Source organism: Chrysochloris asiatica, unplaced genomic scaffold, assembly GCF_000296735.1.
Source record: "Chrysochloris asiatica unplaced genomic scaffold, ChrAsi1.0 scaffold00010, whole genome shotgun sequence".
NCBI lineage: Eukaryota > Metazoa > Chordata > Mammalia > Afrosoricida > Chrysochloridae > Chrysochloris > Chrysochloris asiatica.
The window spans coordinates 21,997,272-22,022,498 of record NW_006408528.1 but is presented as its reverse complement, the minus strand read 5'-3'; the positions used below and the strand labels follow the sequence as shown (position 1 = coordinate 22,022,498).

The window sequence follows — 25,227 nt, the reverse complement described above, 5'->3', positions numbered from 1 at the left end:
TTCTTCATATCTTATCCTTGTAGGCTATTCACACATGTGTATGTTACTACTTAAAGCAAGGTATACAGCTATTCAGAGTCCTACTGTGGCACTGTATGGTAAGCACTGCAGTGCTAACCACAAGGTCAGCGGTTCAAACCCATGAGGCCCTCTCTGGAAATCCTATGAGTCGGAACTGACTCAATGGCACATAGCAGCAACAACAAATGCAGCCATATTACAGGAAAATAGCTATCCCTCACTCAATCATAGGAAGTTGCTGCTATAACACTGGTTTTTTTCTTTTTGAATCTAAAAATTCTAAATGGGTTAGTCATTTCAAAACAAAATTAATACGCTTAGCAAAACATACACACACGTATTCTAAACACAAAGACAAAAAGAAATCAACTACTTTATAAATAAATAGTTTTAAAAGGATTAAATGTTTCTTTCATTAGAAATAAAATCTGCGGAAAGTATTCTTTCCCCTTAAAAAGAATTTCTGAAGTAATAAGTCTAAATAATCAAGCTTGTTGTTATTGTGTGCCATCAAGTCGGTTCTGACTTATAGAGACCCTGTATAGGGTTTCCAATGAGCAGCTGTGGGCTTGAACCACTAGCCTTGTGGTAAGCAATCCAGTGCTTATCATACAGGACTCTAATAATGAAGCTGGAGAACTTAAGGGGAAGTCTCTGTAGCTATTTGAAGCTAATAGAAAATCACAGGCAATATGTCATTTAGGGCACTCAATTTTATTCTCAGGGATTCTCTCATGGAAGAGTAAATTCACCTTATCTAAAGAAGGATACTTAAGGAAATGGTTTAAAGGGTAGGTGTCTCAATAGAATTGTAACATTTTTTGTTCTTTTAAAATGCTCTTTTACACATTCATTTTATTACCTACATCATGTTGGTTCAATTGAACCAGCAACTTCACCCATCTGCCTCTCTTACCATCTGTAAAATAATGACTATTTCTGCTGGGACTTCCTAAGTAGCTGAACAAATAAATTAGATCCTGTATCCTTAAAGGGTTCTTAGCTCCCCTGAGAAAAGCAAATAAAATTTCAGATAATCTAAGCATTAGTAAAATATGCTACACAAGAACTTTTTAAAATGTTGAAGAGCAAAGATGTCAGCTTGAGGACTAAGGTGCGTCTGACCCAAGCCATGGTATTTTCAATAACCTCATATGGATGCGAAAGCTGGACAGTGAATAAGGAAGACCATAGAAGAATTGATGCTTTTGAGTTCTGGTGCTGGAGGAGAATATTGAAAGTGCATGGGCTGCCAAAAGAACCAACAGATCTGTGTTGGAAGAAGTTCAGTCAGAGTGCTCCTTGGAGGCCAGGATGGCCAAACTTCGTCTCTCATACTTTGGACATGTTGTCAGGAGGGACCAGTTGCTGAAGAAGGATATCATGTTTAGTAAGGTGCAGAGTCAGAGAAAAAGAGGAAGACCTCCCCGCAAGATGGATTGGCAAAGTGGCAGCATCAATGGGCTCAAGCATGGCAACAGTAGTGAGGTTGGCCCAGGACCAGGCAGTGTTTCTTTCTGTTGTGCATAGGGTCGCTAGGAGTCGGTACCGACTCGATGGCACGTTAACAACAACAACAAGCAAATGAAACATTGGGTTTGGAGGGTTGTATTTTAAAATTTCTGGCTTACCAAAATACAAAACATCTCAAATTCAAGTCAAGTCACTAATTTACTGATTTATTTTTTCTTATCAGTTAAAATTGCATTGAATAACCTGTGAATTACTGCTTTCTGGGGAATAACTGTCTCGCATGGGGATAAGGGCAGTGCTGATGTTAAGAATGCAGTACATCACCTCATCTTCTCAAGAACATTAGGAGGTAGGCAATATTACCCTCAAGTTTATAAGTGGGAGAAATTCCTGATAAGAATTGGTAAACAACTTCCCCTGAATGATACAAAGCTAGTAAAGAGTCAGTTTGGTGAAGGCAAAAATCATAAAATATTCAAAAACAAGTGAGTCAGCTGGTGCTGCGGACTACAAAGTCTGTTTGAACCTCAAGGTCAGCAGTTCAAGCTCATCAGCCACTTCTCGGAAACCCTATATAGGGTCACTATGGGTCAGAGCCAACTCGATGTTACTTAACAACAACAACAAACTAGGGGACTTTCAATCCAAGAAAAAGAAATTTCAAGAACTTAGAAACTGTCTATCACTTTGAAACTTCAAAAGTTTAAATTTCAAATGCTTGATAGTAAAAGTTTTATTCTACATGGCAGATTGATTCTCCCCCTCTCTTTGTAATGGGGACAGATGCCTTCAAGTCTGGCTGACTAAGGAAAGCGAGTAATTAATATTAATGATTCTAAGAGCCAGATGGCTCACAGCACAGATGAAACACCAACTATTAATTCACTCTTTGGCAACCTGAGATACAATTATGAAATGTTTTATGAAACCAAAACGCTAATAGACCCAAACTAACCAGATTATCATTAAGATTATGGAGGTTATACTGCCTGCTTATATGTAGATTAAATAACAAAATTCATTTATAAAGTATAGACGATTCCATTGGAAGCTATTTCTCATATCAAAATAAAATTCTAGACTGGGAGGACAAGATTCTTCACAAACTTTTAAATTAAACATGTACATGTTACCTGCTTTATTCCTTCAAATGTCCCTGCCCAAATGCACTATGACTTTGTAGACTGATTGAGGTCATCAGAGCTAAATCACATGTGCTGGAAAAGGACCTCTCAACTGTCACTCTAACCTAACTGCCTTGTTTCCCATGATGTTCTGGCTCAAAGGGTCCTAGGCAGGCAGGCAGGCTACTGCTTGCCTCCTTACCCCTATAACTGGACAGTCATCAATTGTCTCTTGAACTATCCACCATGTTGTCAGGTTGTATTGGACCCCACCATCAAAATCATACTCAACATCCACACCTGACCTAGGCAAATTCTCAATCCCCCTATATACATATCAGCACCAATTTGGATTCTTTCTAGAAGCCTTTGAGTTTTTTAGGTGTTCCCCTATGGGAACACCATCTTATTCTTTTTCCAAATAACTAGGAGTCTAGGCTTTTTTTCTTTTATGTTGCAGACACTGCAGAGAGTTAACATCATGCTGTAAATTCTACCCAGAGCATTTAGGTACAAAAATGTTCTAAAATTAGGTGTGGGTAAGGCTCCATGGTCCTGTGAAAATTTTTTTTTTTTTTTCAAAAAAAAAAAATGAATTGTACATCTTAAATGAGAATTATATCTCAATAAAGCTGTTAGAAATATATTTTTTTAAGACTATGAGGAAATTTTTACTTCCCATAAATTCAGAAATATCTAGCTGCTGAGAAATACTACGTTGTATTCCCATTCCCCTAATTAAGATATGTAGGCCCCAAGTATGCTTAACTTTTAGCATAGCTAATTATGTAGGAAGAAAGGCATATCTAAAAACCATATTCCTTTATACATATTTTTGTAAGATCCTGCATCTCACTCCTGCTATATAATTCAGAAATACTGTGCTACAGACATTAAGCACTACTGAAGATCATTAAGGGCACAGACAACAGAAAACAACTGATACCAAATCACTACTAACCCCTTCTAAAATCATCATGAATTCACAGAGGTGGAGATATTGCATAGTCTAATACTTTATCTTCAGAAGGTTCCCTTCTAATATATTCTTCCCTATCAGGTACTCTTCTAACCTTGGTAGGAAGTTCTTTATTAGATAAAACCTGCTTTCTAGGACTGCACCACACTGGAATTGACCTTCTGTAAGTTTTCCTGATTAGTCAAAATTTTGCCTTATAAAAGATCTCTTTCTTCTTTTCTAGATTTCTCTTCCTGGTGTGGCACTGAAGATTAATGGGCTAGACTGCAAGGTCAATTTGAACTGCAAGGTTGGCAGTTCAAGCTCATCAGCTGCTCCTTAGAAACCCTATACAGGGTTGCTATGAGTCAGAACTAACTCAAGGGTACTTAACAACAACAACAAGCTTCTCTTCAAATGTTTAAGATTTTAAACCTTGTGCTTAAAACAGAACACAAAATTCCAAATGTGGTATTCATTCATTCATTCTGTTATTAATTCTCCCATTCAACAACGACTTCACTGTCATCAGTGTGCCAGGTACTCTAATAGGTTCAGAGGATTTTTGTTTATGATTTTCAATGATTAAAAAATAGTTGCTTGCTCTGAAAGGGATCACAGTGGAAGGTCCCAGAGAGAGTGGGAGAAAATGTGTAAAAAACATCAAAAGTATGTGTTAAAAGGTTGGGTTTATTGGTCAGAAAGAAATTGGAGGGACCCAAGACTATGGTCCTAGACCACCCTTCAGGTTTGGAACAGATTTTACCCTCATGGCTCAATTTTCAGGCAAGCGTAGATAGGTATCTAGTAGGAGACAGCAGCACTCATAAGGTATGCTCATCACATCACGGGATGATCAACCATTCCAGATTAAATGAGCAACATTTACTTCAGGGCAAAGTTCAGAAGGAATGGAAAGGAGGATGGAATGGAAAGAGGAACCACAGGGAGGAAGTGGGATAACTGTTGGTGCCTGGAGGAGACTGTGAACATCGAGATGAAACGAAGTGAATGATTTGTTTAATGGAAAACTGATGGTCTGCTTTGTAAACCGTCACTCAATTTACAGCAAAAAGTTTCAAAATACAAAATAAAAATACTGAAACAAAACACCAGTTGCTGGCTATCAGAAGCTGAGCATCCTGTGGAAGAAGTGGTCATCTAAATAAGTATTTATAATCAAATAATGTGATAGCAAAACACTAACACTGTTCAATGATTACCATGCCAATATCAAGAGAGGTATGGAAAATACTGCATGAAAATTCCTAATATATCAAGATACTCTTGAAATACAGATGTATTTATGATACTTAGTAGTGTATGCTTTCTATTAATCTGCACAGAATTCCTATTTATTTAAGTAACTGAGACTGACTTTTTCTGTTTAGGTGTTGCTAGACGTATGGTCCGGCTTCCCAGACACAAGGGTTGGCTGGTAAACTAAACTGTTGAGCCAGAGTATCCCACAGATTAAATGGCTGGTGTGAGATGGGCTCAGATTCAAGCAGGACCAATCAAAATCATTTCTGAAACTGGCCCGCCCTCCTAGGATCAAAAGCTGTTAGGAAGACAGTGGTTTGGATACAGTGGCCACAGGAGCATCATAAGAAAAGAGTCTATCTGAGAAGGAAATCAAATTGAGCCAAAAATATTAACAAGAAAGAGCAAGAGAAAAGTCTAGATGAAATTATTCGATCTATATTAACTTACTAATTATAAAAGTTAACAAACCCCATCCCAATATTGCATTTTGTTATATTGCTGTCAGTTAAATTTCTGTCATTTGCAAATTAAAGTCCTGATATTCTATTTCTCATATGAACAAGCCAATCTTCCTTATCCAATTTTTGTAAAATATTTTTTAATTAAAGTTGGTCCAGAGCATTATAATTATCCCCAACATAGAAAAAACCTGACACCCTGCTCTGTCACCACTAAGAAAACATGTGTATCACATCCCAAAATCAGGAAAGAAAATAAGGCCACTAGATACCCTAAGATAAAAAAACAAAACACAAGCTACTCTTGTTTTGTCCTGTTGTTGTTGTTATGCGCCATGGAGTCAATTCCAACTCATAGCGACCCTGTACAGGGTTTCTGAGGCTGTAAATCTTTACAGGAGCAGAAAGCCTCATCTTTCTCCCATGGAACAGCTGGTAGTTTCGAACTGCTGACCTTGAGGTTCGCAGCCCAATTCGTAACCACTACGCTACCAGAGCTCCTTAGTGCCCAAATAAACGAGACTCTAAGCCTTTTCTGTAAGTTACTGACTCCCGAAAGGCTCTATCTTCACAAGTTTTGCAATGTTGACATCTGTTGCTATAAGGCAGTCTTTGTAGATGGATAATCAAGTAAGAAACTGGCTGTTCTTTATGAACAATTTAACTGAAAACTAATTATCTGTAGTGAGTTGAATGGCATTCTCTTAAAAAAAATAGGTGTTGAAGTCCTAACCCCAGTATTGTGAATATGACCTTACTTGGAAAAGGATCTTTGCAGATGTAAATAAGTTAAAGATCTTGAAATGAAATCACCCTGAATTTAGGGTGGGTCCTAAAGCCAATGCTATTTGTCCTTGTAAGAAAACAGAAAGGCAGCAGGAGAAGACAGGAGGAGAGAAGATCACATGAAGACAGAGGCAGAGGTTGGAGTTACGCGATTACAAAGCATGGGCCACCAAGGATTGTAGGCAGTCACCAGAAGCTAAAAAGGGAAGTGGAGCCTTAGAGCTTCCAGAAACCACCTTGCTGACAACTTGATTTTGAACTATATATATTATTTCATTAACTTTCCATTGCTCAGCACTTCATTTACTTCTGAAATTAGAAACAAGTATCTTAAAATAGATTGTAAATCACTTTGTAAACAGTCACTGTCATTCATTGTGTTCAATACCAAGAACATGCTCAGAATTTACTCAGCCTCAAGAAGAAAACGTAATGTGTATGTTTACACAGCATGTCTGTGTGTGCATGTGTGTGCATATGAGACTGTACGTGCATATGCATGTACTGTGTGCATCAGATGGACTCACTTCCTTTTGGTTTATGTTGACTAGATTGTGTCACATCGGTCAACTACTCATTGACATATAATAAAAATTGACAAGTAATAAAAATATGGGGATATTTTCAATATACTAAAGGTCAAGATTGTTCACTAGATTATATCACATTCATTTAAGCATCAATAATGCTGAATAAACAACCATTATATAAAATAAGGAGTCCTGGTGTAGTGTGATAGGATAAGCACTCAACCGTAAAGTCAGTTTGAATCGCAAGGTTGGCAGTTCAAACCCACCGGCCACTCCTTGGAAACCCTATATAGGGTCGCTATGAGTAGGAACCGACTCTATGAAACTTAGCAAAAACAACAATATAAAATAAACTCAATTCACTTTTGTCTTATTTTTCAATAAGGTGGCTTTATAAGAAATTAATTTTTTTTTTAAATATTCTTTTTTAAACTATCTTTAGCAGCAATTCTCTACACAGATTTTTTAAAACAGAAATAGTAATTTAAACAGCAATTAAATTGATAATCTGCCCTGTAAACTTTCACTCGATTCACAGTAAATATGTAAAAAAAGAAAAAAAAATTATTTCAAAGGATGTAACCCTACACATGGTAACCCTGCACAGCAGTCATCTTCATAGCGTTCTCTCCTTACAGACAGAAGCTGGTACACGCTGATTCTTGAATAAAGACAATGGCAGGTCAACTGTAAAGACTATAGAGTATATTTGAGCATTTCTCTCCTGAATAAGCACCATTTATATGGTAATTACTTAGCATTTCCTAAAAGCAATTGCACAGTAATCTGCCATAACCAAATTAGCCTATGGCTACCTGATTTTATTGACAAAGCCTACTGAGTAATCAAATAAGTAAAGGGAAGTTGCAGGGTATTTCTATCCTGTGAGTCATCATACACATTTTAAGACTGTGCTCCTCCTGATATTATTTGTCTTGTTAAGCATCATCAAGTCGGTTCCAAACCACAGCAACACTGTATAGGATTTCTGAGGAGCAACTGGGGGGTCTGCACTGCTGACCTTTCAGTTAGCAATACAATGCTTACCCTACAGCACCCGTGAGGACTCCACTAATGTTATCACTTCTGAAAAAGTCTAACTGCTAAACAGCAGTAATGTATCAAGTACTCACTATGTGTCGGGCACTGTGTTAGGAACTTTCCAGTGAGTATTTCATATATTCTCACTGCAGTACGTTAGAAGTTGTTGTTAAGTGCTGTCGAGTTGGTTCTGACTCATAGCAACTCTGTATAGCATTTCCAAGGAGCAGCTGGTGAGTTGAAACTCACGACCTTGCGTTCAAACCAACCCTGCAGTCCAGTGCATACTGATTATTTCCATTTTGCAGATGAAAACCCTGAAGCTTGGATACATCAAGTAACTTGCACTAATACGTAGCAGAAAGACACAGTCAGGTTGCGGAACCTAAACACTTCAGTCTCTCTGTACTACACCTTGCAAATGTGCTCTAATCGATTAATTTAATCTTCCATGAATAAATTTGAGTTTAATCAAAGTTGAGAGGAGGGTTAAGTAAATTTGGGATGAAGGTGACTGAGCACTAACTATATGTACCTTTCCTTCATCATCACATGGAGTATGGATCTGGAAATAGTCTTTTGCGGTACAGGGAGGGCGTTTCATGCACTCACTGGATCCTTCCTCTGTAACATAAAAATACATTCCAGAAATGGTAAAATGCTTGTGAATCTGAGAAAAGGCCAAAAAAGACAAGCAGACAACTGAAAAAGAGAAAATAATCTTACCAGAAATAAAGTAGGTAGAACTTCTAGGCCTCAGGAAAATAAGAACTTACATGCTTATTTCCCTAGGATAATCAATGTTTTCATGCTGCACATGATGCAATTCAGTTTCTCTAAGAAGACATTAGATTTCTCCCACTAACACTGAATATTAGAAATTGAGAACAAGTTTAAAAGTTCTGAAGCATATCTAATGCCAGCTAATCACCTAAAAGTAGAATACAAATGTTTTTCTTTTCTTTTCTTTCTTTTTTTTGGATTAATATAAACATATTCATACCAGTCACCTGTGGGATGTGGGATAGAAAAAATCATAAACAATGGGGAAAGTAATACAGGAGGAGGTAAAGAAAGTCATAAAGTTTACTCATTTACTCCTGATTCACTTTAGCATTTTTCTGTCTGCTCATATCCATTGCTCTATCCCACTTTATGTGTGAACTTCCATCACACAAATGTACAGTCTACAATCACAAATTAAGGAAGAATCTGTGTAAACTGATAAAGTACCATCTTACCTGAAAAATGGGAATCCTCTTTACACTTGAGGCATTCTTTGGCTCCCTTCTCAGAATAGGTATTTCTGGGACACACTTGGCAGTTGAACGAACCTGGTTTGTTGCTGAATGTGCCTGGCTTGCATGGGAAGCATTCTGATGTGTATGCCACTCCTGTGAGAAAGAAAGCAGAGAATGGGAGGGAAGGCTCAGCATTAATAAGGACATCCACACCTACTTGCCGCTTCTATCTAGAAGTAGAGAAGCTAACAGCACAATAGATCAGGACTAACATAAGATCTCATTTGTTAATTAAACAATGACAGAGTATTAAACCATTCACAAGGTACTGGCATGAATACTAAATAAAGCACTTTAAGTGGAGCAAACACTTAAAAGATTGAGATTTAATAATTTATAGCAAATATATAAGCTAAAGGCTTTGAGCCTTACAAGACGATTCCACTAACTAGAAATACAATAAATTTGACATTCCCCTCAAATATTAAAAGCTTGTTCTCCTATTTTTGTGGAAACCCATTATTGTTTCTCTCCCACTCATCAAGTCACAAAATACCTAACAGTCTTGACTTGTCTTCTGGTTTTTAATTATGGCCTCTGCCAGCAGAGGTCCCTCTAACTAATGAGTTAATGTCACGGGAACAAGCACACTTGGAACAATTAAAATAAAAAGCGAACGTCAGTAACAAGAAGCACTGCTTTAATTAAAAGTAGTCCTAATTGAGCCTGCTGGTCTCAGAACCAGACTCTCAGGGGACACCATGGTCAACCGGCATAATAGACCACAACAACAATGCTCTACATCCTGCTTTGGCGAATAGTGTCTGGGATCTTAAAATCATGAGCAGCCATCTAAGGTGCAGTTAGTTATTGGTCTCTCCATGAGCAGAAGAAAGCAAAGGGATGAAAATTGAAGATGCTTGGAATCAATTAGTCCAATGAACTAGTGGAACATGTGAACATAAATCTTTATGATTCTAAAACCAGAAGAACTAGATGGTGCCCGGCTGTCACTATCAGCTACTCTGAAAAGGATCCCATTAGAAGGTTCCAAAGAGAGTGGAAACCAATGAGGAACAAAAATCAAAATTATATAAAAAAGACTGGGCTTACTGGTCAGAAGAGACTGGAGGAACCAGAGACTATGGCTTTCGGCCACCCTAAAAGTCTGAAATGAGCTCACCCTCATGGCCCAATTTGCAACCAAGCAGTAGATAGGTCTATAGTGGGGGCAACATTTGTGAGGTATGCTCACCATGGAATGGTCAATCATTCAAGATGAAAAGGGCAACATTTACCTGGAGACAGGTTAATATGGCGGCACAAGTAGCCCTTGTGGTACAATTGTTATGCTCTCAAGTGTTAACAAACCCACTCAGTCGCTCTGTGGAAAAAACACCTGGTGATTTACTCCCATAAAGATTACAGCCTAGAAAACCCTATGGGGGAAGTTCTATTCCGGCACAGGGGATTATTATGAATCAAAAATCAACTTGATGAAACCAACTACAACATGGTGACACAACAGCTAAGTAGTAGCTGCTAACCAAAAGGTTGGTAGTTCAAACTCATCCAGCAGCTCCATGGAAGAAAGACCAGGCAATGTGCTCCCTTAAATATTACAGCCTAGAAAACCCAATAGGGCAGTTCCAGTCTGTCACGTGAGGTTTTTATGAGCATCATCTAACAACACCACCATAGCTATAGTAGAGACATATACGTATGTATGTGTGTATATATTGTTCCACCACTCATCTGTCAGTCTGTCACGCTGTGGTGGTTTGTGTGTTGCTGTGATGCTGGAAGTTATGCCAGAGGTATTTAAATACGAGCAGGATAACCCATAGTGACATGTTTCAACTGAGCTTCAAGGCTAAGCAGACTAGGAAGACGGAGAAGCAGACCATTTCTGACTGTTTAGCCCCTGAAAACCTTATGAATAACTGCAGAACCTTGCCTGATACAGTACTGGAAGATTAGCCCCTCAGGTTGGAACGCACTCAGTATAAGACTAGGGAAGACCTGCATCCTCAAAGTAGAGTTGACTTTAATGATGTGGATGGAGTAACACTTTCAGGGCCTTCATTTGCAGATGGGGTAAAGATGAAAATGAGAAGAAATAGCTGCAAACATCGACCAATAATCGAAATGTGGAATGTATGAAATAGGAATCTAGGAAAACTAGAAGTCATCAAAAATGAAATGGAATAAAGATTAATATCCTAGGCATCAGTGAGCTGAAATGGACTAGTATTGGCCATTTTGAATCAGACAATCATATAGTTTATTATGCCAACATCAAAAAGAGTGGTTCAACATCTATCTTGAAATGCAATGCTGTCTGTTTTAAGATGACATATGTGATAATAGTTGTGATAGGATAAAAATGTTCAAAAGTTATGCACCAACCACTAAAGCCAATGATGATGAAATTGAATAAGTCTACCAACTTCTTCAGTGTGAAAATTGATCAAATGCGCAATCAAGATGCACTGATAATTACTGATGATTGGAATGTGAAAGCTGGAAACAAAGAAGAAGGACTGATAGTTATAAAATATGACCTTGGTAATAGAAATGATGCTTGAGTTCACATGATAAAATCTGGCAAGATCAATGACATATTCATTGCAGATGCTTTCAACAACATAAATGGCAACTTTACACTTGAAACTCACCAAGTGGAATACACAGAAATCAAATTGGCTACATTTGTGGGAAGAGATGAAAAAACTCAGTACCATGAGCCAAAACAAGGCCAGGGGTAGATTGTGAAACAGACCATCAATTGCTCATATGCAAAGTTCAAGCTGAAACTGAAGAAAATTGAACAAGTCCATGAGAGCCAAAATATGACCTTAAGTATATCCTACCTGAATTTAGAAACCATCTGAAGAATAGATGTGATACATTTGACACTAAAGATTGAAGACCAAGAACATAATAAATGAAGAAAGCGAAAAGCCATTAAAAAGACAGGAAAGAAAGAAAAGAACAAAATGGATGTCAGAAGAGACTGAAACTTGCTCTTGAAAGCAGAGAAGCTAAAGCAATGGAAAGAAATGAAGAAGTAAAAGAGTTTGTAGTGGAGTGAATTATTCGGTGTCTCTTCTAGCCATACTGTTTGTAAACTCCCACCAAACAGCATTTTGCCTTGATAGGTCTAGATAAGAGAAGATGGGAGGATATGCTGACAGGATTATATGATTCATTTGTGAATGGTTAACAAGAGTTAACTGTGATTATAAAAACCTGAACTCTAACGTGTATAAAATGAGCCACCACAAAAGCAAAAATAGGGGATCTCACTACTATCAAAGAAGATTCAGAAGCGATGTGCATCCTTTGGACCCAAGTGCACATTGAACCTCCTTAACCCAGGAACAGAAAACTGTGACAGCAGCAGAGCCGCCGCCGCAGCAGCTGTAAACCCAAGAGCTAGGTAACAAGACAAAGTGGTGGGCCTCCCAGCCCATGGAGCAAGTAAAACTGAATGAGTTTGCTTATAAAGTAAGGTGCGTCCAACCACTTAAGTGGGAGAGCTAGGTTTGCTAACCCACAGAGCTAGAAGCAAGTGTCTTCAGGTGGCTGAGTCTTATGGTGGAATAGTGTGTCCTACAGGCCTTTATTAGTAATCCTAAAAAACTTTGTAATATTGGTTGGGCAGAGCAAGGCTTGGCTGTGAGACAGGAACAACCGTGCCCTGTGATCTTCTGACCCTTCATTGTAACCTCTTAACTTCCCTAATAATATTATCACACTCAGTTGTCAGTGGAGTAGAGAGTGTTGCAGGAAGAATAATTGGTGCCTTTTTTTTTTTTTTTTTGCAAAACCAAACAAAAAATTTTAAAGAACAGCTCAAGAAGACAAGTGTTGCAATGAAATGTACAAAGACTGGAGTTAGAAAATCAAAAGCACAAAAACATTCAACATTTCTTAAGTTGAAATGAAGAAAAAGTTTAAGCTTCAAGTTGCAATACTGAAGGATTCTATGAGTAAAATACTAAATGATACAGGAAACATCAAAAGAAGATAGAAGGATTGTGCAGAGTCACTGTACCAAGAATAACTGGTCAATGTTCAATCATTTCAAGAGGTACCATATAATCAACAACTGATGATACTGAAGGAATAAGTCCAAGCTGCAATGAAAAAATTGTCAAAAAACAAGATTTCAGGAATTCACAGAAAACAAATTGAAAAGTTCCAAAAACCTGATGCAGTGCTGGAGGCCTTCACTCGTCTATGCCAAGAAATTTAAAAGACAACTGATTGGAAGAGATCCGTATTTGTGCCCATTCCAAAGAAAGGTGACCAAATGGAATGTGGAAATTATCAAACAATGACATTAATATTATATGCAAGTAAAATTTTCCTTAAGAAAATTCAAAAACAGTTACAGTAGTACACAGACAGGAAACTGCCAGAAATTCAAGCTAGATTCAGAAGAGGACGTGGAGCAAGGCACATCATTGCTGATGTCAGATGGAAATTGGCTGAAAGCAGAGAGTACCAAAAAGATACTTATTTTGCTTTATTGACTATGTAAAGGCATTTGTGACTGTTTTCATCATAGAAAAACTATGGATAACATAGTTGAGAATAGGAAACCCTGAACACTTAACTGTGCTCATGAGGAACTTGTACATAGGGCAAGAAACAGTTGTTTGAACAGAATAAGGGGATATTGAATGGTTTAAAATCATGAAAGGTTTCCACCATACTTATATCATTTCACCATACTTATTGAATCTGAATGCTGAGCATATAATTCAAAGAGGACTTATGAAGAAGATTATGGCAACAGGATTGGAGGGAAGACTCATTAACAATCTGCAATATGCTTGCTGAAAGCGAAGAGGTCTTGAAGCACTTACTAACAAAGATCAAAGACTTGGTTATCAGACTATGGATTTCACCTCAGTGTAAAGATAACAAAAATCCTCATAACTGGACCAGTAATTAATCTCCATCATGATAAATGGAGAAAAGAATGAAGTGGTCAGTGACTTCATTTTACTTAGATCCACAATCAACACTCATGGAAACAGTAGTCAAGAAATTAAATGACGTATTGCATTAGGGAAACCTGCTGCAAAAGAGCTCTTTAAAGTGTTAAAGAGCAAATATGTCAGTTTGATAACTAAAGTGTGCCTGACCCAAGTCATGGTATTTCAGTTGATTCATATGCATGTGAAAGTTGGATAATGAGAAGGCAGACCACAGAAGAATCACTGCATTTGAATTTTGGTGTTGGCAAAGAATATTAAAAGTACTATGGAGTTCCAGAAGAACCAAGAAATCTGTCTTAGAAGAAGTACATCCAGAATGTGTCTTAGAAGTTAGGATGACAAGACTTCATTTCTTGTACTTTGGTCATGTGGTCAAAAAGGACCAATCCCTAGAAAACATCACGCTTGGTCAAGTGGAGGATCAGCGAAAATGAGGAGGATCCCTAATGATTGAGCTACAATGGGCTCAAACATAACAGTTTGTGTATGATGCAGGACAGGGCAGTGTTATGTTCTGTTGTGTATAGGGCCGCTATGAGATGGCATCCAACAACAACAACAACAAATGTATGTGTATGATTATATATATGTTGCTACTGTTGTTAGGCGTCATGGCACTGTGGGTTAATGTGCTAGACTGCAAAGTCGATTTGAACCACAAAGTCAGTAGTTCAAGCTCACCAGCCACTCCTTGGAAAATCTATACAGGGTCACTATGGGTTGGAACCAACTGAGCAGCACTTGACAATAACAATGGTTAAGTACTATTGAGGTGACTGATTCATAGCAACTTGTATAGTGTTTCTGAAGAGCAGCTGGTAGGTTTGAACCACTGAACTTACACTTATCGGTCCAGTGCTTATGTTACAGTGCTATACCAGGACTCCATATATATGTATGTCTATGTGTATTTGCCTGGCACAGTAGACATTTCTAAAATGAATAGGCTCCTATTATCATAATTTTTTTTAATTCAAAGACAGCTACAATTGTCATCATGATAATTATTTTATAATGATTAAATAATTCATTTCAAGGCTTCAAAAACAATCATCATGCTTGGAATAAAACCAGGATCTCCAAACTATTCTAATGTCTCTATCTTAATTCCTCTGTCCCTGCCCTAATAATCCTTATACTAGCCAAATCAACAGTCCAATAGTATTTTAATTAACTGTAAGATGTGATAGGTGACTAGGACACTAGGATGCTGTAAATACCTTCAATTGTGATGTTTTTTACCAATACAGGCTTAACTGCCTTTGAGCCCATAAGGATGCCTGTAGTTCTCCAGTACAGTATGTTTGTGCCTGATTTCAGCATTACCTGTGGAGGGAAATACAAGATACCCAGATCAGATAAACTATGCTACTTCCAGTACTTCCGTAGCCAAAAGCTATTCTCTTATATACTTTTTCAATGTATTACAATGAAACACCATTAATTAGTACCTACAAATTTAGTCTGCTGTTAATTCAGATCTAGGCCCTGCTGAAGTTAATATTTGCTAATTAGAAAAAAAAAAAAAATTGGTTTGCCAAAGTGGGAAAAAAAAAAAAAACTATAGAAGAAATTCAAGTCCAAAGGAAAAAAAAGAAAAACTGATTCCCAAACCATAGAGTATTTTGGTTTATATTTACAAGAGAGTCCATTTAGAGGGCAAGAGTCACACAGCCGACACACATATGTAATAAGCTGCAACAATTCATAAGTAGATCTTTGAGCTCTAAAAGCAAAAAGGCAACAGAATGAGTTTGCCTTTCTTAAAATCCTTTAATTAATGGCAGTACAAAGACACAAGAGAAAATAGCATTGTTTTTATAGAATGAATATTAACTCTAACTCCAAAATGTAAAAGATACTATTGTATCCAATATTTACCTCCTTTGTCACTGGAGTGTATTTCCAATTACAAATCAAACTAAATTTTGATAAATTCCATATTGATTCAGGACAAGAAAAGCAACTTAAAAAATTTCTTGCGTTCTAGCTGCCATCTTTATTCTTTTATGCAGACTCTGGCTAGTCAAGCTAACGTTGTATAAAATTAAACCACATCCAACTACTTCACCTTCTAGAAATTGACAGAAGCAGTGTACTAAGTACTTTTCCCTTATTACAAAGTGTGTGTAAGCAAGGAACGTATGTTCGTTGCCAAGGGTTACTGTACCTTTATAGCCCAGATGACTAGGTGAATGGATGACAAGTGGTAAAAATACCATTTTTTACCACTTGTATATAAATAAAAAAAAGATTATGAAAAGGCATCTTCAATTAATCACCAAAACTAGAGCCACAAATGCAAGGAGAGGTTGTCACTTAACTGAAACAGATAAATCTACATTGGTAATACTACACAAGGTCCTTCTCATCTTTCAACTCACTTAATCCTCACAATAATCCTACAAAATTATCCCCATTTCTCAAATGAAAAATAAAACTTAAGGAGATTAAGTAACTTGCCTAAAGCAGTATAACTTCTCTATAAGTCAAAGCTAGAATTTAAATCTATATTTGATTACAAATGAACAGTACCTCAAATAACAACAGATTTATGAAATCACATTACCTAATAATTGCCATCAAGCATTTAAAGAGTCATCCTATGAATATAAGTAGTTGCTTTACTCAATGTGATCAGAGAAGGTTAAACTTTGATTTATGAATGACAAATACATATGGCACAGGTTTAGACTTCAAACATGGATGAGTGTCATGTATCAGACAGTGTATTGTATCAGACAGTACAATCCCCCACAAATCAAGCTTGAAAATCATTTGTTGGGGACAATACAGAGAAAGTTGGATGAAAATAACTCAAAGATCCTTTCACTGCCAAGAGTCAGTTATGCCATCACATGTCCCAAGCACAAACATAGACTAACATAGTTAGAGGCTTTGTGTATCTGTTTTGAATACTCTTATTTCTTGTTACTGTTTCTTTGAGAGGGGGAAAAGAAAACAAGATATGAAGGGAAAGGGACTAGAACGGAACCTATGAAGAAATCAAGAAGTAGGAAATAATTCTCTAGAAAGAATCTGAATCCATGAAACTTGGGGGCAAGTTTCTTCCCTAACTATAAATTATGGAAACCAATAGATAATTGTAATATTTTTTCCTTAAAATAAATTTTTAAGACGGCTTGGAAAGAGGAAAGGGTAAGTATGTGGTTCATGGGCAAAAGGAAAAAAGAACAAAGAAACTTACAGAATGAGAGCCCCATTCTCCGTTGTCTGTGAGTTTTACCCACTTTTCTGTGGTGGTATCCATCTCCTGGCACTGATCATTTTGAATCTGTAGATCAAACAAAAGGCCCCTGTAAGACTTCTTGAATGATGGCTTTAATTACATTCTGTACCCAGCACACAGCAGAGTGCAACAATTCCCTTCAATACATACTAAGCAATGGCCATGAGTATTTCTCAAGAAGTATATATACCAACAACTCTAGAGCCTACGTGACAATAACATATGAGTGGTTTTAGGTAAACTATCCTTATTATCGTAACAAAAAGGCCAACCCACTAAGAAGGTGAGGAAATGAGAGAGAGAGCGAGAATATACAGTTACACTGAAAACACATGGGAAAGAGAAAAATGTATTACAAAAAATCTACCCAGCTTATCAAAATGTTTTAACAGCTTGTTCTCACCAAACAGGCTCAACAATATAAAAATAATCAAAATTCAGTTTTACAATATTTGTTGTTGTTAAGTGCCATAGAGTCGTTTCTGAATCCTAGCAACCCTGTATAGGGTTTCCAAGGAGCAGCTGGTAAATTTGAATCACTGACCTTACATTTCAAATCAAACTTGTGGTCCAGTTCCTATCCTATAGCAAATTTAGGTTAACAAATGACATCTTCTTTGTTTTCAATTCCACATGACTTAATCCAAGAGAGTAAGTAGGTGACTATGGCCAAAGTCAAAATGCCCAAGTTATTAATTGGAGTAAATTATAATCCTTTGCCACTCCAGTTCAGATGACAACAGCTAATATCTTTAGTACTTATTTTGTGTTTTCCATGCAATTCTCCCCAAATGCCTATGGATTAAGCTACTGGCATCCAGTGAATTCCGACTCATAGAGACCCTATATGACAGAATAGAACTGCTCCACAGTGTCCCAAGGCAGGGAGTCCTGGTGTGGTGCTACAGAATAAGCACTAGACCACAAGGTAGGTTTGAATCATAAAGTCAGTGGTTCAAACTTCCCAGGTGCTCCTTGGAAACCCTATACGGGTCGCCATTGGACCAATTTGATGGCCCTTAACAACATTAGTGTTCCTAAGGCCATAATCTTTATGGAAGCAGACTAGCAGACCATTCTTGCTCAGAACAGCAGGGTGTTCAAACCTCTGACCTTTCTGTTAGCAGTTGAGCGCTGAACTACTGTGCCACCAGGGCTCTGTGACTTTTCTAGGTTTATTAAGAATAACAGACATTAAAATGCTAGCCCATCTTTTTGGTATATCACAATTGTCAGCAACAAAATACAGTTAAAAAGAGATCTCTATCCCTACACTATAACCAAAATGGTTATTTCTTGTCTAAATCATTTTGTCTCTGCACTCACCCTCCTGGCCAATTTATAAACAACATAAAAATGCTCTTGATAAAAGATATTTCCTAAAGACTTATTAACTTAAAAATAGAAGCTTTTACCACCCAAACTCCAGAGGATAAAAGCTAATAAGGATATTTCCTTTAAATGTACTTAAGGGTCATATTTATACAATATGCACACTGACCATCTTAATACATGTATAAGTGTTATAACATTTGAGGGCAAATATGGACCTTAATGCACACCTGATGTGGCACTGTAAGATTAGAACTGGACTGTGAACCACAAGGTTGGCAGTTCAAACCCACCAGCTGTTCCATGGAAATCCGATACAGGGTCACTATGAGTCAGAATCAATGGCACTTAACAACAGCAATGGACTTTAGTATCCCATTGATGGTCATTATTTGGATAAAGCTAGTTTGGTTGGTTGTTGTTGTTGTTTTCAACTGAAAACATACATTGTGAATTATGGCACATCCTACTGCCATTTTAAGGTCTGTTGCTCATTTTAAATGCAACTAGTAAAGATACAGAGTCCTTGTGTGAAGCTGTAGGATCAGCACTAGACTGCTAACCATAAGGTTGATGGTTCAAACCCATCAGCTGTTTCTCAGAAACAGGGTGGCTATGAGTCAGAACAGACTTGAAAGCAACAGTAAAGATACAACCTTATTAAGATACAACCTTATTCCATATTCTCTCTTCGTTTCGCTTTCATCATTTTAAAAAAAGGTGGAATCAAATGAAGGTTCTATTTAGCTCTAAAATTAAATATTTTATTGATTTCAATGATATAACATCCATATAATTCTCAAAGCACAACAAGCTTCTTTCATAGTCTCGCATCATTTCTTTTACATTAATCATCTTCATGGCAACTGTGAAGTAATGACCCCGAGTCAATAAATAGCAACTTATTAAAACTGAAACATCAGCAAAAGGGGAAAAATAGAGCCACATAAACTTGTACAGTAGAAGAACAAAATCATTACTGAAAGGAAGCACTGACAGTATACCGTAAGAGTACTTTTATTTACAGAGATTAGATCTCAAAGGGCTTATGTTGTTGTTGTTATGTGCGTGGAGTCGGTTCCGACTCATAGCGACCCTGTACAGGGTTTGTTGTTGTTGTCAGGTGCCATCGAGTCGGAACCAACTCATAGTGACTCCAGGCACAGCAGAACGAAACAATGTCCGATCCGGGGCCAACCTCACTACCACTGCCACACTTGAGTCCATCAATGATGCCACCTGGCTGATCCATCTCATTGAGGGTCTTCCTCTTTTTCTCTGATCCTCCACCTTACCCAGCATAACATCCTTCTCCAGAGATTGTTCCTTCCTGACAATATGTCCAAAGTATGAGAGACAAAGCTTAGCCATCCTAGCCTCCAAGGAGCACTCTGGCTGCACTCCTTCTAAAACAGATCTATTGGTTCTTTTGGCAGTCCATGGCACTTTCAGTATTCTCCTCCAACACCACAACTCAAAGGCATCAATTCTTCTACGATCTTCCTTATTCACTGTCCAGCTTTTGCATCCATATGAGGTTATTGAAAATATCATGGCTTGGGTCAGGCACACCTTAGTCCTCAAGCTGACATCTCTGCTCTTCAACACTTTAAAAAGTTCCTGTGCAGCAGATTTGCCCAATGCAATACATCATCTAATCTCTTGACTGCTGCTTCCGCGAGTGTTGATAGTTGATCCAAGAAGAATGAAGTCCTTGACAACTTCAATCTTTTCTCTGTTGATAAGAATGTTGTTTATTGGTCCAGTGGTGAGGATTTTTGTTTTCCTGACATTGAGATGCAACCCATACCAAAGGCTGTGCTCTTTGATCTTCACTTTTTAATATTTTAAGTCCTCTCCACTTTCAGCAAGCAAGGCTGTATCATCTGCATATCGCAGGTTGTTAATGAGTCTTCCTCCAGTCCTGACACCACGTTTTTCTTCATAGAACCCAGCTTCTCGTAGTATTTGCTCAGCATACAGGTTGAATAAGAACACAACCTTGTCACACACCTTTCCCAATTTTAAAACATTCAGTGTTCCCATGCTCTGTTCAAACAACTGCTTCTTGGTCCAGGGTTTACGAGGCTATAAATCTTTATAGGAGCATAAAGCCCAAATTTCTCCCACGGAACAGCTGGTAGTTTCGAACTGCTGACTATGAGATTGGCAGCCCAATTTGTAACCACTATGCTACCAGAGCTCCTTCAAAGGGCTTATGGAGCAATACAAAATCAAACACTTCATCAAAGTAGACAGCAAGAGGTGAAACACTTGTTCTGTAGAGGAACTATCCATTGAAAAGAAGAGAGTGTATTAAGTAGAACAGTCACTTTTAACTTTGGCTCTATAGTGGAGTAACTTGGGAGATGTCAAAAATTTAGAAGCCCAGGTTTCATTCCAGAACAAATAAAATACCAGAGAGTGGGATCTAAGTATTTTTTAAAACACCTTAGTGTATTCTTACAAGCAGCCAAATTTTAGACTTGTAGACTAGAAATCGGACTGCCTGGATTGTGAATCTTGCCAATTTGGGAGGGGCTGTGAGAATTTATAGGTATATTGGATATTTGGGGAAACTTCTTAATATTAGCGTAATTTTAGCAAAATTACCAAATTGTCCTATGAATAGAGGATTATTCACTAAGTGAAGTGTTTAGCAAATAAACTTTAACTTTAAAAGTCAGTCTTTTTTAATGTTGCTTAACATCTTAAACTCTTCAAAAGATATTAAAGGTAGGAGGATCCTTTTAAAGGGTGTTATCACATAATCCACTTTATAGAAGATAATGCTGAGAGACAGAATGTTAACTTAATTGCCCAACATCACATAGCTAGAGTTTGGAACTGAGCCTGAATCTTCTGACTACAAATCCAAGGCTCATATTTCATAGAAAGTATCTCTTACTATCAAACTTTGGATTTAGAAATTCCCATTTTCATAGCAATAGAAATTTGTTTTAAAATTATTAGTACATTATCCAAATTTTGACTACTGAAACATTTAACAAGAAAGCTTCCTCATTCCTTGAAAAATACACAATTTGCTGAATATAAGAAGTCAATCCGAACATATTTTCTCAAGCATTCGAGTAACTGCCACAATAAATATTGGCTAGATTAGAAATAGTTTCCTAATCTAACAAATGAAATTATTTAAAACAAATAATTTTAGTGGTAACATTCTTTTCTGTTAGAAAACTTATTTTATTCTATATTCTGTAATGCTACCTAACCTGTTTCCAGAGACACTGACTACCCTATTCATTTATTCCTTTAGATTGTACAAAATTCATAGAATGAGAACTACATAGTCATTTCTACTTCTAAAATATAACTCATGATACATTTAAATAACTCTAATGAGTAAAAAAAAAAATTTAATTAAAAAGAAACAAAGACCGTTTGAATAAAAAACTCATTAAAAACTCCTTTTCAACAAAATAGCTAAAAAAAAAAATCAAAATTTAAATTTTGTCATATAAGCCTTAACAAAATGGTCATCTAATTATCACAACCACAGTAAAACAAGTCCAGTGTTACTCATTAAGGTGAAAGTACAGAAGTAAAGATACTAACATTAACCAGAAAACAAAATATTATTTAAAATTTCAAGTTTTCTTTGACTTTGAAAAGATTCCATTAACACAAACAACTGAGGAGACAAGGCAGAATTGGAACACTTGATTAAGGAAAATGTTACATGAATATCCCTTAAAAAGCAAATTACAAAATTCAAAATGCCTTACGAAGAACTCAAAGAAGAGGTTGTTGTCGACATACTGGTACTCAAAGAAGATATAGCCTGACTTCTTAAGGTGAACAGCATAGATCAAAGACACCGTACAATCATCACGATTAGACTCTATGTAATTTCCACGAGGGATCCAAGAAGAACTGTGGAAACAAAACCAAGAGCATGTCACATTAGCACTCAGAAAACTATTCTGTTCATAAAGCAGTGTAACCTAGATTCAAAAGTGGGTTCCAAGAGCAAAGCACAAGAGAGAAAATCAAAACATTCTTTGCTATAAAGCTTATCTTTTTTCCCTAAAACTTGACAACCAAATTTCCCCTTAACTCTACTGTTCTTAGGTGGAATGACTCTATCATACAACTTAGGGAGTTTCATTTACATGCACATACACACACATAAAGAGGGTGCCCTTGCTATGAGAGAAAAATAATCCTACTAAAAGCACATTTAAAGTGAATTTACATAAAATATAATTCAGAGTTTCACACTGGTGTTGCTGTTGCTACGTGCCATTGAGTAGGTTACAACCCATAGCAACCCTGTATAGACTCAGTCTCAAAACCTTAAGCAGCAGTTCTACTCTTTCCTATAGGATCACTATAATCAGAAATGACTTGCTGGCAATTGTTTTGGTGTAAATCTAGAAAAAGCAGCTACTTCATGGCTGATACATTATCAGAGAGGTGACTTCAATGGGAGTCAATAGAGCACCAGGCCAACCCAAGAGTAGAAAATTCAAAGAGCACATTGGACATTCATGTGAAACTCCAGAGTTGCCAAATCCTAGGAGGAAGGGTTACAATGGAGGAAGGGCTACAATCTAGAGGAAGTTATTGACAAATTTTTAAATAAAGACCTGTTAGGACATATGTTTGGTTTTGTGGGCCATCTGACTTCTGTTGCAAATACTTAACCCTGCCATTATATCTTAAAAGCAGTCATAGGTAATATATATTTTAAATGGATGCAGCTATATCCCAGTATAAATTTATTTACAAAAATAGGTGGCGGCCAACAGGATGTAGTTGGCCTATCCCTGCCTTACAGTAAAGGCTATGACCTATAACTATATGTAAAACAAATTTAGACCCACCCTAAAATATAAAACCAGGACTGATGAGACCAAGGTAATATTCTAGTATATAAATCACCTAGCACAACAAAACTCAAAATCCTTTAAATAAAGAAAACTTAATCCATATTCTCTACAATTTAACATTCGTAAAGCCCAGGATCCAATCAAAATTTACTAGACAGGCAATAAAATGGAAAAATACAATCCTCTGTTGAAAGAAAAGCCAGTCAATAAAATTAGAGACTTACTTAAATAGCTTTTACAAATAGAATCAAAAACATTGAATGAAAGCTGAATATAATATAATAAGTAAATTGATAGAGAGTTACATTTATGTTAAGACCAATGAAATTATAAAAAAAATAAACTAAGTGAAAATTCTAGAACTGAAAATTTAAAAAATTTACTAGGACACCCACACTTGCAGATAATACCCACTTGACCTGGCTTCAATGGTTGGATGATCAGAGCTCAAATACAAGAAAGAAGAGGAAAACAAGAGGAATCTGATAACAATTTGATGAACTGGACATACACTTATGGATGCAGTAGCTCAAAAGAGGGAACAAATCTTTACAGCGAGGATCATTCCCACCCCCTCAATACACAGGGTATTGATGGAGAGATGGAGCAGCTGGGATTTCTAGACCCAGAGAGAGAGAGGGGTTGTGTGCTGACAACCAGGTGGCAGGCTTGCGGGGTGTACCATTTGGTTAGTTGATGATGCATGGAGGGAATTGTAACCATGGCAATGTAACAATCTACAACTGGATGAATGTAAAGCTAATGTTCTCCCATATAAACTATCACATAATTCACAATAAAACATTTTTTAAAAAATTCACTAGGTAGTTTAACAACAAGTTGAAGACTATAAAAGAAAGGCATAGTTAACTTAGATAAGCAGAAATTATTTAAAGCATAGATGAAAAAATGGAAAACCAGTTTCAGCAACTTTTAAGATAATATTAAGTGGCCTAACCAGCTGCTCCTCCAAAACCCTATACAGGGTCGCTATGGGTCAGAATTGACTCGTTGGCACTTAACAACAACAACAACAAACACATAATTGGAGTAAGAAGAAAAGAGGCAGAAAATTGTTTTATGAAACAGTGGCTAAAAAATTCCTTTATTTGATGAAAAATTGTTAAGTGCCATCAAACTGTTTTGACTCAGTAATGTTGAATAGGGTTACCAAGGAGCCACTGGGTGGTGTGAACTGTCAACGTTATGGTTAGCAGTCCACTGCTTATCATACAGCATTACACCAGGACTCCTAATGAAAAATATCAATCCCAAAATTCAAGAACTTCAATAAACCTGAAGCAGAGTAAATATTTAAAAAAAAAAAAAAAAATCCACAAACCTAGACACACTACAGTTAATCTGCTAAACGGCAAAAATTCACAGAGTTTCTTATTAGGAGGCAGACAAATAAAAACACATTACATGTAAGGCAAATAATGGCTAATTGTTCATTACAACCAAGGGATTTCAGAAGGTAGTGGAAAGTATAAAAGTCTGTATCCAACAACAGCTGAGAGAATTTGTCACCAGCAGACCTGAATTAGAAAATAGTAAAGACAATTTTCTAGACTTAAGGCAATGATGTTCTAGGATACTTGGTTCCATAGAAAAGAAGAAAGAGCACCAGAAATGGAATGTAGATATGTATAAAAAGCTACGTTTTTATCATTTAAATTTTAAAAATCATAGCTGATAATTTGAAACATAATTATAGAGTTATGGTTATTATACATATTAAATAAAATTCATAAAGATGAAAATCATTAAAAAATTCATAAGGTTGTAAATGTAATTATACTGTTTTTAAGTTTTTACATATTATGTAAAGGTATAACAATAACTCTAATTAAACTACGGAAAGAATTTGTAATGTAAT

General features: G+C 36.8%; 1 protein-coding gene across 1 annotated transcript in view; it reads right to left on the bottom strand.

Moving 5' to 3' along the window:
• KIAA1324L (KIAA1324-like ortholog) overlaps positions 1 to 25,227 on the bottom strand; it is a 215,538-nt gene that overhangs the window by 78,008 nt on the left and 112,303 nt on the right. The window contains exons 4-8 of the mRNA XM_006834333.1: positions 22,242 to 22,389; positions 17,119 to 17,205; positions 15,131 to 15,236; positions 8,899 to 9,051; positions 8,193 to 8,281 (exon numbers count right to left, since the gene is read on the bottom strand). Of these exons, the coding sequence (XP_006834396.1) occupies positions 8,193 to 8,281; positions 8,899 to 9,051; positions 15,131 to 15,236; positions 17,119 to 17,205; positions 22,242 to 22,389 (583 nt within the window). The remainder of the gene's footprint in view (positions 1 to 8,192; positions 8,282 to 8,898; positions 9,052 to 15,130; positions 15,237 to 17,118; positions 17,206 to 22,241; positions 22,390 to 25,227) is intronic.